General features: G+C 35.7%; 1 protein-coding gene across 1 annotated transcript; it reads left to right on the top strand.

The window, feature by feature from the left end:
* Positions 1–612: 612 nt before the first annotated feature.
* LOC131641341 (uncharacterized) lies at positions 613–3783 on the top strand. The gene has a single exon (XM_058911647.1). The coding sequence runs from the start codon at positions 613–615 to the stop codon at positions 3781–3783; it is 3171 nt and encodes a 1056-aa protein (XP_058767630.1).
* The last annotated feature ends 12698 nt before the right edge of the window (positions 3784–16481 follow it).

A 16481-nucleotide genomic window follows, 5' to 3' on the forward strand; every position in this document is an offset into this window, starting at 1 on the left:
CATTATTAAGTCTCTTAATTACTAAGTCTTATAGTTTCTTAGCCACTAAATTTATATACTCTAAAGCTTATATAAAGGCATGTAGGCATTGCTTTACATAATATCAGTTTTAGAAACAGAGCAAAGAGTTGCAATACCACTTCTTCTCATTCTCTCTATTATTATAAGTGTATAGAATATGTCCCATTAGATATCATGTTCTATAATGGCCTTATTATAAGTGTATTCTATATGTCCCTGTTTGGAGAAAGTATATGTGAGTTTGTATATGTTTACTCTATCAGCTTGAGTTTATTCATATTGTTAGTTCTAATAATCTCTATATGTCCCTGTTTTGAGAAAGTATATGTGAGTTTGTATATGTTTACTCTATCAGCTTGATTTTATTCATATTGTTAGTTCTAATAATCTCATGCGGTAAGTTCTAATAGTTTATTAGCTAATCTAGACCTGTAGCCATTTTGCAGAACACTGTAGAAAAACTATATATATATATATATATATATATATATATATATATATATATATATTTAATAAATACTCTTTAATTACATTAAACTAACTAAGCTCTTTAACTTACTATTTGTGTATTTGTTTTTTCCAGAAGTAATTATGGATCGTAGTTGGATGAGTTCTAACCGTTTGAGTGAAAAGTATATTAAAGGAGTGAGCGAGTTTATACAATTTGCTTTTGAAAAACTTCCTGATAATAACGGAAAGTTTTATTGCCCATGTGTTAAATGTTTGAATATTCCCTCGTTACAATCCGAGTTGATAAAAAGTCATCTTATTTGTCATGGGATTAACCAAAATTATACCAAATGGATATGGCATGGCGAGTCAATAAACAAGCCAAGCGCGTTAAATACAAATGAAGTCAATATAAATATGAATGATCGGCTAGATGATATGATCGGTGATATAGGCCCAGAGTCTTTCCAGCATGCACATATGTATGATAATTTGTGCAAAGATAGAGAAGAGACTTTGTATCCTGGGTGCACTAACTTCACAAGGTTGTCTACGGTGTTGAGATTGTTTAACTTGAAGGCGAGAAATGGATGGACAGATAAAAGCTTCACTGAATTGCTTGAGCTTTTGAAAGAAATGCTCCCAGAAGGTAACACATTATCCAATCGTAACTATGAGGCAAAGAAGATATTGTGTCCAATGGGTATGGAGTATAAGAAAATACATGCATCCCCGAATGATTGTATATTGTATCGAAATGAGTATGAAGAGTTGAAGAGGTGCCCTAGATGTGGACTATCACGCTACAAAGAGAAGGACAATGATTTCAATTGTGATGAAAGTAAACAACGTCCTCCTGCGAAGGTGTTATGGTATCTTCCATTAATTCCAAGGCTGAAACGATTGTTCAATAATGTAAATTATGCAAAGAATATTAGATGGCATGCAGATGAGAGGAAATGTGACGGATACATTCGTCATACAGCTGATTCTTTACAATGGAAGAAAGTTGATGCTTTGTATCCAGAATTCGGGAATGAGCCAAGAAACCTCAGGCTTGGACTTGCTACAGATGGCATGAATCCATATGGGAGCTTAAGTAGTAACCACAGTTCATGGCCTGTTCTCTTAATGATCTACAATCTACCTCCTTCAATTTGCATGAAGCGCAAATACATTATGTTATCCATGATGATTTCGGGTCCAAAGCAACCGGGAAATGACATAGATGTTTATCTTAGTCCATTGATTGAAGACTTGAAAGTGCTTTGGGAGGAAGGTGTTGATGTGTTTGATGCCCATTCTTGCAATTATTTCAAGTTGCATGCGATGTTATTTTGCACATTCAATGATTTTCCTGCATATGGGAACTTGTGCGGCTATAGCGTGAAAGGGCATAAAGCATGTCCCATATGTGAAGAACACACTTGCTACCAACAACTGAAAAATGGAAGAAAGACCGTTTACCTTGGGCATCGAAAGTTTCTCAAACGATTTCACCCCTATCGTAGGTTGAGAAAAGCATTTAATGGACACCCAGAAAATGAAATTGCTCCAAAAGCCTTAACTGGAGAACAAGTTTATGACAAATTGAAAAATGTCAGTGTTATATTTGGGAAGGACCAAAAACAGACCACTGAGAAAAACATATGGAAAAAGAGGTCTGTGTTCTTTAATCTTCCTTATTGGTCTAGTCTAGATGTTAGACATTGTATCGATGTAATGCATGTTGAAAAAAATGTGTGTGATAGTGTAATAGGAACGCTTCTCAACATTCAGGGAAAAACAAAGGATGGTTTGAATGCTCGTCTGGATATGGTTGAGATGGGTATAAGACAACAATTAGCTCCAGAATCAGTAGGTAAGCGAACATATTTACCTCCGGCATGTCATACTTTGTCAAAAAATGAGAGAAAAAGCTTTTGTGAGTGTCTACATGGCATAAAAGTTCCACAGGGCTACTCTTCAAATGTCAAGAGTCTTGTCTCAATGAAAGATTTGAAATTAGTTGGATTGAAGTCTCATGATTGTCACATATTGATGCAACAATTACTACCTGTGGCAATTCGTGGAATATTACCTAAAAAAGTTAGAGATGTCTTAACTAGGTTATCCTTATTCTTCAATGCTATTTGCAGTAAAGTCATTGATCCTAATAAATTAGATGAGTTGGAAAATGAGGCTGCAATTATTTTGTGCCAACTAGAGATGTATTTCCCTCCTTCTTTTTTTGACATAATGGTTCACTTAATTGTTCATTTAGTGAGGGAGATTAGGTTGTGTGGTCCTGTTTATTTGAGGTGGATGTATCCAGTTGAACGATACATGAAGATTCTAAAAGGGTATGTGAAGAATCTACGTCGTCCCGAAGCATCTATTGTTGAAAGATATATTGCAGAGGAAGCTATTGAGTTTTGCTCGGACTATATGTCAAAAGCGGACACAATAGGAATTCCTAAGTCTCGCCATGAAGGAAGATGTGCAGGTAAGGGTACACGAGGTTTAAAACTCAAGAGCATGGGGCATGCAGAAGTACTTCAAGCACAATTGTATATATTGAATAACACTGATGAGGTTCAGCCTTACCTTTCTGCTCATAAAGTCATTGTCAAGGGAAAAAATTCTAGAGTGAATGAAAAATGGTTGATGAATGAGCATAACAAGACTTTTCTAAAGTGGTTTAAAGAAACCATTTTAAATGAAAACTCACCTTCTGTTACATTAAAATGGATATCCAGGGAGCCTAACTTTGATGTCATAACTTGGTCTGGTTATGATATCAATAATTTTTCATTTTATACAAAGACTCAGGATGACAAAAGTACCGTACAAAATAGTGGGGTTATGGTCGTAGCTGAGTCCATGCACTTTTCTAGTTCAAAAGATAAAAATCCAATCATGGCATCCATACCCTATTTTGGAATCATTGAAGAGATTTGGGAAGTTGATTTCATTAAATTTAAAGTGCCTGTTTTTAAATGTAAATGGATTGACATAAATAGTGGTGTCAAAAATGATGAATTTGGTTTTACATTAGTTGACCTTGAAAAGGCAGCTTATACGGACGAGCCCTTCATTATGGCATCTCAAGCAAAACAAGTGTTTTATGTTCGTGATCCTTCTAACAAAAAATGGTCAGTGGTTCTTCAAGGTAAAAATATGCATGAGCCTAATGAGAGTCTAGCTTCAACCCTAGATATTTTTGAGAGTCCTTTTTCTCAGAGGATTCATACTTCCAGTGAGGAAACTATAACGGACGATGTGTATGCTACTCGTGATGATCATGAAGAAGGGATATGGGAAAATGTCTAATTATGAAAATCTTTGAAAATAGTTTATATCCATATATGGTATATTTTAGTTTATCAAGATTTTTTCTTTAATTCTTAACTGTAGTTTCAATCCATATATAAAAATTTACTCATTATTAATATGTTTTTGCAATGCAGGCACATGGATGATCCATCAGCTCATTCACCAAGCAATAATGTTACTCAACCTACCAAAAAGAGGGGTAGACGTGGCACACGAATGAAAGAGTTGTGTTTACGTGAGAATGGTGTAAAAACACCAATTGATTTTGATCCAAGGACCAAAATACCTTTAGGGGAAAACACAAAAAAGTTCAAGAGTCATGTGGGTTCCATTGCTAGAAATAAAGTCAGCATTTTGGAGGAATATTGGGATAATGTAGATTCAAAAGTGAAGGATCAAATTTGGGATGATATCATGGTATAAGATTAATAATGCTTACAAAATGTATTACTTAAATGTATAATTTTCATACACCAACTATTTTATTTATTATGTGATGCAGGAACAATGGGAAATTCGTGATACTGATATTGGAGTATTGAAAAGCAAATGGATTTCCTATGCGGGTGAGCGTTGGAGGGCATTTAAAACGGTCCTAACAAGGAGATATTTAAATGACGGGGAATTGAGCGACACATCTCCACTTGAAAAGTATCCTTTTCTTGATGAGGAAATATGGCAGAAGTTTATTAAGATGCGGGAGGATCCTTCCTTTCTGGTTAGTTGTACTTGAGATTCAGTTTATTCAATCAAGTTTATTTTTAGCATTTCATTTAATGGGTGTGTTATTTATAATAGGAGAAAAGAAAAAGGGGGAAAATGGTTCAAGCTTATAATAAATACCCACACATCATGTCTCGTGGGGGGTATGAGTTGATTGAAGAAAAGATGATGCAAGAGAAAATAAAACAAAGACAAGAGACAGTTGGAGATTCCATACCTACACCTCCATCTCCACCAAAACGTCATGAGAAATGGATAAGAGGCCGAACAAAACCATCAGGAGAGTACACATCAGAAGAAACACAACTTGTTGCCGATAAAATTGTAAGTAAATGTATACCATATATTTTTTGTTAGGTATATATGATAATACTTTTTGTTGCATTGAAATGAATTTTCCTAGACCCTTTTTTCTCCGATTCTGTCAACTTAAAATAAAATATGCATTATGAGGTTAAATGAATATGAAATTAAACTTCAGAATCATTGTATTGGAGTTTAGCAAGGGTTCCTTTACCTATGCCCACCATGCCAACAATAGAAATATATTTTACTTTATTATTATAATTACTAGACCAATCTACATTGGTTCAAATCCTCTTCATTTTATTTGTTAGTTTAGTGAGGATTTAAAGAAAAGTTCTCTTATGTGAAAAGTCAAGTTTATGTTATATAAATTCTGATTTGATTTGATTCTGATTTGATTTGATTTTCTATGTGGGATTTGAACTTCTGGATTTTGTATGCTTTATGTGAAAGTTTGTTTTCTATATTTAGAATTTGGAAAGTGCAGCCTTTTGTATGCTTTATGTGAAAGTGCAAAATCTGTCCTTGTATGCAAATTATAAGTGCTAATTCACTTAGGATATTTTACTAATAAAGCTTGTAATAATGTTGATTTGGGATCCGAAGATTAATGCAGTATCTTTATGTGGAGGTGGAAATGGATTTTGGGAAATTGTTCATTGGAGGGTTGAATTTGATTGTTAGCCACTTTTTTATGCTGTGCCTTTATTCCATGTTGATATGTTATTGATCCAAATTTGGTGCTTGGCTTTAGGTATATAAAACACCTTTGTAGTCAGTTGGACAAGACTGACTTGTATGGTTTCATTGATCCATATTTCATTCAACCACAAAATGACCGAGCTAGTTCTCAGTCTTATATAACTGAAAAGCTGTTTGAGAATGACAAAGACTGTTTTGTATACCATACCTCAACAAGTAAGTGTATTTGATCTTCATAATAATTTTTACTAAATTAGTTTTGTTAGGTAATCACATATATTAGAAAGAATTGAAGTTGATTCATTTAAATTTTGTTTCCATTGAAGTTGACTCGTTTGATTTTTGTTTCCCATGGAATGTAGTCATCATTGGCAATTGCTCATTATTGAGCCAAAAAGACAAAATGTAGTCTTTCTATGTTCGATGGGGTTGAAGCCAGATGAAAACATCGTTTTTATTGTTGATTCGTAAGTATAATTTATTTCCTTATATATAATTTATGATGTTTTAGAAGACAAATTTAATGATTATATTTTATTACCGTAGAGCCATAGATGGATATAATAGGTTGAAAGGTTCGAGAAAACAGAGAAAGCCAACATGGACCATTAATCTCAAAGTAAGTTAACAATTTCATAAATAATTTAAATTTTATTAATAATTTTTGTATATGGTATTTACTTACTATAATTTATTGTATTGTAGTGCCAAATACAATCTTTCCATTTTGAGTGTGGCTATTATGTTATGATACATATGTTGAATATTGTATCAGCTGGGATTGTTAATACATGGAATCAAGTATGTAACACATTTTTTTAATTATGTGTCAATTGTCTTCTTTAATGTTAATACAATATTCTAATATTTTTTTAATATTTATTCAGATATTTGGAGATTCAACGCCATTTCATGATGATGAAGTTACGAATGTTCAAGAACGTTGTGCAAATTTTATTTTAGAATCCATTTGAAGTAACTTGGTTAGGTAAAAAAATGGAAATCATGGGCCGGTTCCATTTGTTTTTGTGCTTCTTTGTAGGCGTCATAGTTTGTTTAGTTTTGCTTAGACTAGTTAGTGTTTTGATACTGCTTTAATTAGGTTTTGGCAAGAGTTATTTTGTTTGTGGTACTGTTTGTGACATCATTTCTTGAATATTTTAAAATTGATGGAATTTATTTAAAACATTGTTCCATGGTACTATTTGTATTAATGATTGTGTATGAAGTACTGGATTCGTATTTGGTTGTGATGAAATTTTGTATTATTCAGAATGTATTGTACAATATTGACGAAGAAACAAGAATTAAAACACTAAGTCGATTTAAAAACAGAGTCGATTAATCAGAATGTATTGTATTATTTAGAATGATAATTAGTTAAAAAAACAAAATTTTGATTTTAAATCAGATTAATTGATTTAAAACAACTTTACTAAATCACGTGATTCGATTTAAATTTGAGATTTTAAATCGGATCATATAGATTTAAAAAACTGCGATATTTTTTGGATTATTTTTTAAATGTGTCAAACCGATTTAAATAAATATTTTTAAATCATATTAACCGATTTAATAAAATATTTTAAATCGGCTGATAACCGATTTAAAAATGAAAAACTTTCTAAATCGGTCAGTATTAAATCGGAGCATTAACCGATTTAAAAAGTCATTTTTACCCGATTTAAAAAGTTGTTTTTGTACTAGTGTTTCTTTTTTTGTCAAGAGGTGAAAGCGGTTTGGAACTATGTCTTCATGTGGCTTGGTATAGAGGAGGAGATTAGTGTGGAAGATTTCCTTAGCTTCGAAGTCATCCAAGAAAAGGTGTTAGGTAGCAAGCGTAGAATTGCTATCAATTTTGTTTGGATAGCTACTCTTTGGTGTATTTGGCTTATGAGGAATGACATGATTTTTAGGTGGGAGGTTTTTAGTTTTGAGGTGGTATGTACTAACATTGTGTTTCATTCTTGGAGATGGTTAGGTTGTGGATATACGAAGTTTAAACCAAACTACTACGAATGGTTTAAACTTCCTTTATCCGACAATCGTTTACCATAGTGCCTTGTTATTTTGTAAGGGTTGCACCCCTAGTGCGAGCTTTTCAATCAATCAATTGCTTATTAAAAAAAAATATATACAAACTAGTTTAAACCATTATATAACTGAATTGAAACTGTATTACTAGTTTACTGAATTATTATTAATGTAGTTATTAAAAACTGAACTGGATCATTTTTTTTATTTACCCCTAATATGAATACATAATTTATAGAAAATGTTCAGACTCACAATAAGTAGAAGTCGGCGATCAGATTTGTCTGCCAACATAAAGTTAACATGGTAGCAAGAAGCTAAATGACATGTAAATATTATTCAAATTAATTATGGTCAGAATAAAATTCAGATCATGGTCAACATTAAATACGAACATTACAAATGTAGATACGCCACTCGAACTAATTCCTGTTTAATACGGGTTAAAATGATGGGAATAAAGCGTAATTTTTTGTATAGTATATATAAGCTCCTTTAAGAAGCGCTTATATAAAAGGAAACATTACAAGAATCTTAATGTCTATGAATTTCTTAAACAATGGCTTATTGTACAAGTTTCAATTTGCTTATAAATCTAAATTTTTTCATATGCTCTCTCATTTAGTTTCTCCATAAACATTTATAAGTTGATACAACATACCAGCATTTTGAAAGATGGTACTAAAATAGAAAAGAACAACATTAATCCCGGAAAACTGTTGCAAAACAAGGAGTCCAAATTCCAAGCTGTTAAAGAATACCAAACGATGTTTCTTCTATTTGCCGATGCAACAGAAGCCTGAATGAAATAACTCTCATTGATGATACACATTAAATGACAATAAAAACTTAAACATTATGAAATATGACTATATGAAGGACATGCATGCAATACAAAAAAAAAATGAAGAAATAAAATTATTATCACCTTAATTTCGTTTACTTCGACTGAAATATGATTTTCGAATCCTCATAGCACTTTCAAGGAACGTTCAAATTCTTTTGTCATACCCATTTTCGCCAGTTTTCACCGATTCAAATTAACGTCTTTCATGAAATTACATATTCGATGAAAATCAAAAATACAAATACTAATTCACAAAAGCTTACCAGCCATCTTGGAGACTCGGGAATGAAGAATTGACCATGTATTCATAATGTACAAGGTATAATTCTTGCAAGAGTATAGAGTTTAAAGTTTCTTAGTGTAGATTTTCTGACATAACATTTAGGGTTAATGAACTTTTTGGTCCCTCTAAATATTGCAGATTTCGTTTTTAGTCCCTCCAAAATTTTCCTTTAAGAAATGGTCCCTTCAAAAAATTTCGTTTAAACTATTGGTCCCTAACGTCAAATTTCGTAGCTAATCGGTGGCTAAAATCGTAGCTAATCTCTAGCAAATTTGACGTTAGGGACCAATAGTTTAGACAAAAAAATTTGAAGGGACGATTTCTTAAAGGAAAATTTTGAAGGGACTAAAAACGAAATATGCAATATTTAGAGGGACCAAAAAGTTCATTAACCCTAACATTTAACTCAACTTTATATAGTAATGCTGAAATAAAATAATTAAATATCTTATAGTATAGTTGTATAGTATAGTCTATTACCTAAAATTCCAATGAATCTCCATTCAATAAAATGTCCAAGAAGATAAGTCAACATAATTCCAATGGTGACAGAAAGCTATGCAGAAAATAAAAACCAAAAATAAATTTCACTAATTTAGAAAATAATTATTATTCATTAATTAAATTTTAGATAATCTTGATGATATCAAGATGTATCGCCGTACCACTAACGATAACACATACCAACATTCCACTGAAGGTATTGAAGAGAAATACATCGACGTACCACTGACGATGAAGATAACAAAATACACCAACGTTCCATTGAAGGTATTGAAGGGAAATGCATCGACATACCACTGACGATGAAGATAACAAAATACACCAACGTTCCACTGAAGGTGAACTACCAACGTCCCACTGGAGGTAGAAAGAGATGTATCGCCGCACCACTAACGACAACATATACCAACGTTTCACTGAAGGTATTGAAGAGAAATACATCGACGTACCACTGACGATGAAGATAACAAAATACACCAACGTTCCACTGAAGGTGAACTACCAACGTCCCACTGGAGGTAGAAAGAGATGTATCGCCGTACCACTAACGATAACACATACCAACGTTCCACTGAAGGTATGAAGAGATGCCCCTTTGTACCAATGACGGTGAAGAGCAATCAATAATACTTTTTTCAATGATTTGAGGATGCAAACACAAATGCATAATCTCAACATTCATCATCCAGCGACCAAAGTTCAACCCTTGACCAAATGGAAAGAAGCTGCCAAAAAGACTGGACCAAATGAGGGAGAAACTCACTGGTCTTCTGTTCGTAGACATTTGAACAGAATAACTGAAACATGTTATCCACCTAGAAACAAGTTCAGTGGGGATTTTCAAGGAAAGTGAGCTTTTTCTGCTTAAGACACTCTAAATGAAAGAGCAATCTGATTGACAGTAAACTTTATGATATCAAATGTGAATGCATGACTGTTTTTTGATGCATGTTAATGATGCATATGCTGCCAAAACTTAGCACAAGAATGAACTCAAGAGATGGAGTACGAAAATAGCATAATCAAGCGTGTCTCAAGCTGAACACCGGAGTAAAAACTGCTATAACAATCTTTTGATGGCTTCAGAATAAATGCTACCCAACACTGAGGGAACATTGGAGCTGAGAGAACAAAAATAACTGAGTTCTACATCATCTTCGAACCAGGCCAAAAGTACATTAAGTGGGCTATATTCTTCCCCTTTTGCATATGAATACATCAACATATCCATTTCTTGTAATGCACACATGAATCAAACAAAACTTCTTTTATATTTTTCAAAAAAGAATTTTGTTGAGATCAATTTTCTTTTTGTTTCAAAAATTACTATCAACAATAAATGACATTTTGAGAGATATGAAAGAAATAAGATTGCCAATAAAGGGTAAAGGCTCAAACTTTTTTAATAGAATGGTAGCTTGTAAAAGGCAAGACCCCATAGATGATTACAAAGTTTGGAAAGTGGTAATTTTGTGGAAAAGGTACATTGAAATGTAATGACCCTATCCTCTCTCTCAACTTGGAATTCCTAAGCAAAGGCTTCCGTTGAAATGTGTTGAACTTCTTCATGATAAACAGATGACTGCTGATGATCAAGTCTTGTCTGATGTAGTTACTTGCCATGAATCCCTAACTTTTTCCTGGACCGCTCTTTCGGGTTTTTAGTCCACCGGGTATTTTATTCTGTTTATGTCTCTAATTTTTGCCTGGACCTCTCTTTCGGGTTTTCAATCCACCGAGACGCTCTTTTTTGCCTAAGCCGCCCTTTCGGATTTTCAACTTAGCGAGCTGTTCTTTTATTATTTTTTTTAGGCGAAGTATTTCTTGACTACATCAGCATTTACGGGACGTGGGAGCTCTTCTCCATCCATAGTTGCAAGAATTAATGCACCGCCAGAGAAGGCTTTCTTAACAACATATGGTCCTTCAAAATTAGGAGTCCATTTGCCCCTTGAATCGGAGGTGAAAGACAAGATCCTTTTGAGCACGAGGTCGCCTTCTCTGAATACACGAGGTCGAACCTTCTTATCAAAAGCTTTCTTCATTCTTTTCTGGTATAACTGACCATGGCATAAAGCCGTAATTCTCTTTTCTTCTATCAAATTCAATTGATCAAACCTGCTCTGACACCATTCAGCCTCAGATAGCTTGGTTTCTATTAAAACTCTCAGTGATGGAATCTCAACCTCAATAGGGAGCACTGCTTCCATACCATAAACCAAAGAAAAGGGAGTTGCCCCTGTTGAAGTACGAACAGATGTACGGTACCCATGCGAAGCAAATGGGAGCATCTCATGCCAGTCCTTGTACGTAACAACCATCTTTTGCACAATCTTCTTAATATTCTTATTTGCTGCTTCAACAGCTCCATTCATCTTTGGCCTATAATGTAACGCCCGTATAATTTTAATATTAATTTAATCAAGAATATTGAATTAATAATTAGAATTATTAAGGATTTTGTGAAAATAATAAATAAATAATGGTTTATGGCATTTGGGCCATGTGAGAAATAGTAAAAGGGGGGGTGTGATATAGGAAGGCCCTTTACTAATATTGTTATTATTTTCATAAAATAATTGGAATTGGGAAGAAAGAAAGAACGTGAAAGAACAGAAGTCTGAGGAACGAGGAACGTGAAGGAGAACGGTAGAGGGAGAGACCAAGAATCAAGAATTTGTCTAAGGTAAGGGGGGACTTATCTGATTATCATCTATTATCGGGTTAGGGGTTGATAATACTGAATAGATGTGGAATTCGGGTCGATTGAGTCATATGATAGGTTTAGGGATTGAGTCAATTGTATGATGTTTGATCTCTATGTTTGAATCTATGATGTCTGCGTTGTTATGGTCTCAAATGATGTGTAATTGGTGTATTATGAGACGTATTTTGTGTTGTTTGTGCATTCTATTTCTCTAGGTTCGTACTGGTATGGTTTGGGTGTGTTTGGAATGCATAGAATGCTGTTTTCTGCAGGTTGGGATTTCTGAAATTACCGGTTCGCGCCGCGTGCGTAGGGTGGCGCCGCGAACAGGTGGGCAGAATGCCAGGAAGTTGTGATACGCTCAGGTCGCGCCGCGTACCTGTGTTCGCGCCGCGAAGGCGTAACTTTTTTCTCGTTTCGCGCCGCGTGTGGATGTTTGCGCCGTAAACAGCTTGGCAGAGAGCCAATGAATTTTGGGACGCTCAGTGCGCGCCGCGAACGGGTGATGGCGCCGCGTGCTGTTGGTGTTTTGAGATATTTTAAAAGTTCAAAGATGCATAACTTTTTAACCGTTGGTCTGTTTGATGCGCCGTTTTGAGCTAAACGAACCTTGTAGGATAATCTATATGATGATGATTAATTGGTTTTTAGAATGATGAAAATACATGTATGCTATTCTTGTTGTGTATGATGATTGATGCAAATACGTGTATGTTTTGTGTATGATGATTATGGAATTGTAATTGAATGATGTTAATATATATGAACATACTTGAATGATGACGATGATGTTGATGATTGATGATGATGATAGTAGAAGTATGTTATATATGTTGCATTCATTCATGTTCATTGATGATACTGTATCCATAAGGGTGTGTTGGATCAGTGAAGGGCATGATTCCCATCGTGTGGAATCTGTGCTGGCAGGGCCGTATCTTGGACGATGTTGGATCGGTCATGGGTTATCCCATTTGATGATGATTGGTACCACATGCATAGTGTCAGTTCATACATATGCATAATTTATAACATGATTGGATGTATTCCAGTGTTGTAAATATTAATGATGTATTGATTTTGGTTTGCTTGTTGTGAATGTCTGTTTATGAAACAATTAGGTGAATGATACAACTGTGATGTGTTATGGCTTTATAACCTTATAACATTTGTTAATTATGATGAGACTCACCCTTACATGTTGTCATTTTCAGATTGAGGATAGCGGCTGTTCGACTCGGTGAGGATTAGCTCATGAGTCAGTGTGTTAGTAGCGTCAGGTGTCATGCTCTGATAGTTGTAACACTGGGGACGCGATTGTTTAGAGTTTATGATTATTAATCTAGTTATGTTTTGATGTTTTGAAGGATAAGTTTTGAAGATGTTAAACTTAGTCCGTTTTTGATAAATTTCCGCTGTGTTAACATGAACCGTTTTAAATTATGATGATTACCTCAGTGAATGCATGACATGACTGAATGATGTTTATTTATTATGAATTGTGACACCCTTATTTCATGTACTCTGAAAATTGTTTTAAATTGCCGCGGGGTTAGTAAGGGGTGTTACAATAGTGGTATCAGAGCATAGTCGGTCGTTATGACCATAGTCTTAGTGTCAGTTTTGCTTTCCTGTGTATGCGACTAGTAAGAGTTAACTGTCGATACTTCCGTTCTGATTAAATTGGTTGTGATTTAAGCAGAACGATGGCTGGAAGAGGAGGAAGAAACGATGATGCTATCGCTGAGGCTCGGGGCATGATTGCTGGTGTGATGGGAGGAAATGCCAATGGAGCTGCGATCGGTGCTGACAGGCAGCTGAACAGTTTTCAGAGGAACAATCCTCCATTGTTCAAGGGCACGCATGATCCTGAAGGTGCTCAGAAGTGGCTTAAGGAGATCGAGAGAATCTTCAGAGTCATCGATTGTGCTGAGGATCTGAAAGTGAGGTATGGTACTCACATGTTGTCTGAAGAGGCTGACGACTGGTGGCTGACTACCAGGACTGAACTGGAAGCTGATGGTGTGGCTATTTCTTGGGCTGTGTTCAAGAGAGAGTTTTTGAGAAGGTACTTTCCTGAAGACGTAAGGGGTCGAAAGGAAATTGAATTTCTGGAACTAGTTCAAGGTAGCATGACAGTACCAGAGTACGCTTCGAAGTTCGTTGAGTTGGCAAAGTACTACGTCCACTACAACAATGATGAAGCTAGTGAATTCTCGAAGTGCGTCAAGTTCGAGAACGGTCTCCGCGATGAGATTAAGCAGGGTATCAGATATCAGAGAATCCGGAGATTTGTAGACTTGGTGGATTGTAGTAGGATCTTCGAGGAAGATAGTCTCAAGCTGAAGTCATCTCACTCTCGCGAGTTAGTTGACAGGAAAGGGAAGAAGCCTATGGATAAGGGTAAGCCATATGGTAGAGGTAATCCAAAGACTGGTAGTTGGAAGAAGCCTAGTGGGGGAGACTCCAGTGCTTTTGTCAGGTGCTATAACTGTGGTGAGGTCGGGCACCGTAGGAATGAGTGCAAGCTGAATCCGAAGAAGTGTTTCAAGTGTGAAGAGGTGGGGCATGTTGCCGCTGATTGTAAGAAGAAGATTGTGACTTGTTACAATTGTGGTGAAGAGGGTCACATTAGCCCACAGTGTCCTTAACCGAAGAAGAACCAAGCTGGAGGGAAGGTCTTTGCTTTGTCTGGATCGGAAACCACTCGGGAGGATAGGCTAATTAAAGGTACGTGTTTTATTCATGGCACACCTTTAGTTGCGATTATTGATACTGGAGCAACTCATTCTTTTATTTCTTTGGATTGTGCTGAGAGGTTGAATTTGGAATTATCTGAAATAAATGGAAGTATGGTTATTGATACTCCAGCGTCGGGGTTAGTAACTACTTCGTCTGCATGCTTGAATTGTCCGGTTGATATTTTTGGTAGGGAATTCGAAATGGACTTAGTGTGCCTTCCATTGAAACAACTCGATGTAATCCTGGGGATGAACTAGTTAGAATTTAACCGTGTTCACGTCAACTGTTTTTCGAAGACAGTAATCTTTCCTGAAGAAGTTCATTCTGATGAGCTGGAGATGACGGCTAGACAAGTGGGTGAAGCTATCAAGGATGGTGCAACAGTGTTTATGTTGTTCGCATTGATGAATGTGAAAGAAAAAGTGGCGAGTAGCGAATTACCTGTGGTGTGTGAATTCCCAGAAGTTTTTCCGGAAGAAGTGAATGAATTACCACCGGAAAGAGAAGTGGAGTTTTCTATTGATTTAATTCCTGGAACTAGCCCAGTGTCAATGGCACCATACCGTATGTCACCGTCTGAGCTGACAGAACTGAAGAAGCAGTTGGAAGAATTACTGGAGAAGAAATTCATTCGTCCTAGTGTCTCTCCGTGGGGTGCACCTGTGTTGCTAGTGAAGAAGAAGGAGGGTTCCATGAGGCTGTGTGTGGATTACAGACAATTGAACAAGGTTACTATCAATAATCGGTATCCCTTGCCGAGGATTGATGATTTGATGGATCAGTTGGTTGGAGCATGTGTGTTTAGTAAGATTGATCTGAGGTCTGGGTATCACCAGATTCGTGTGAAAGACGATGATATTCAGAAGACCGCTTTCAGGACAAGGTATGGACATTACGAGTATTCGGTAATGCCGTTTGGAGTTACTAACGCACCTGGTGTATTTATGGAGTATATGAATAGGATATTTCATCCTTATCTCGATAAGTTCGTGGTGGTGTTTATAGATGATATCCTAATATATTCTAAGAGTAAGGAAGAACATGCAGAACATCTCAGAACTGTGTTAGAGCTGTTGAAAGAGAAGCAACTTTTTGCCAAACTGTCGAAGTGTGAATTCTGGTTAGAGGAAGTTGGTTTTCTGGGACATGTGATTTCTAAGAATGGTATTGCTGTTGATCCTACAAAGATAGAAGCTGTGTCTCAGTGGGAAGCTCCGAAGTCAGTGTCAGAGATTCATAGTTTTCTTGGCCTTCCAGGTTACTACAGGAAGTTTATTGAAGGATTTTCAAAGTTAGCATTGCCGTTAACTAAATTAACAAGAAAGGGCCAGGCTTTCATTTGGGATGTAAAATGCGAGGAAGGATTCCAAGAGCTGAAGAAGAGGTTGACTAGTGCTCCTATTTTGATTTTGCCGAATCCGATAGAATCTTTTGTGGTTTATTGTGATGCTTCGTTGATGGGTTTAGGTGGAGTATTGATGCAGAACCAACAAGTGGTCGCGTACGCGTCGAGACAACTCAAAGTGCATGAAAGGAATTATCCGACTCATGATTTGGAGTTGGCAGCGGTGGTTTTTGTCTTGAAGTTGTGGCGACATTATTTATATGGGTCGAGATTTGAAGTGTTCAGTGATCATAAGAGTCTGAAATATCTCTTTGACCAGAAGGAACTGAATATGAGGCAGAGAAGGTGGTTGGAATTCCTTAAAGACTATGATTTTTGTTTGAATTACCATCCGGGTAAGGCAAACGTAGTTGCTGATGCTTTAAGTAGGAAGACTTTGCATATGTCTATGCTAATGGTGAAGGAATTGGATTTGATTGAACAATTCAGAGACTTGAGTTTG

This window comes from Vicia villosa, unplaced genomic scaffold, assembly GCF_029867415.1.
Source record: "Vicia villosa cultivar HV-30 ecotype Madison, WI unplaced genomic scaffold, Vvil1.0 ctg.003679F_1_1, whole genome shotgun sequence".
Classification (NCBI taxonomy): domain Eukaryota; kingdom Viridiplantae; phylum Streptophyta; class Magnoliopsida; order Fabales; family Fabaceae; genus Vicia; species Vicia villosa.

Bases quoted from the DNA above. Each gene is read 5' to 3' on its own strand.
- LOC131641341 (XM_058911647.1), top strand. From the start codon at position 613: ATGGATCGTAGTTGGATGAGTTCTAACCGTTTGAGTGAAAAGTATATT.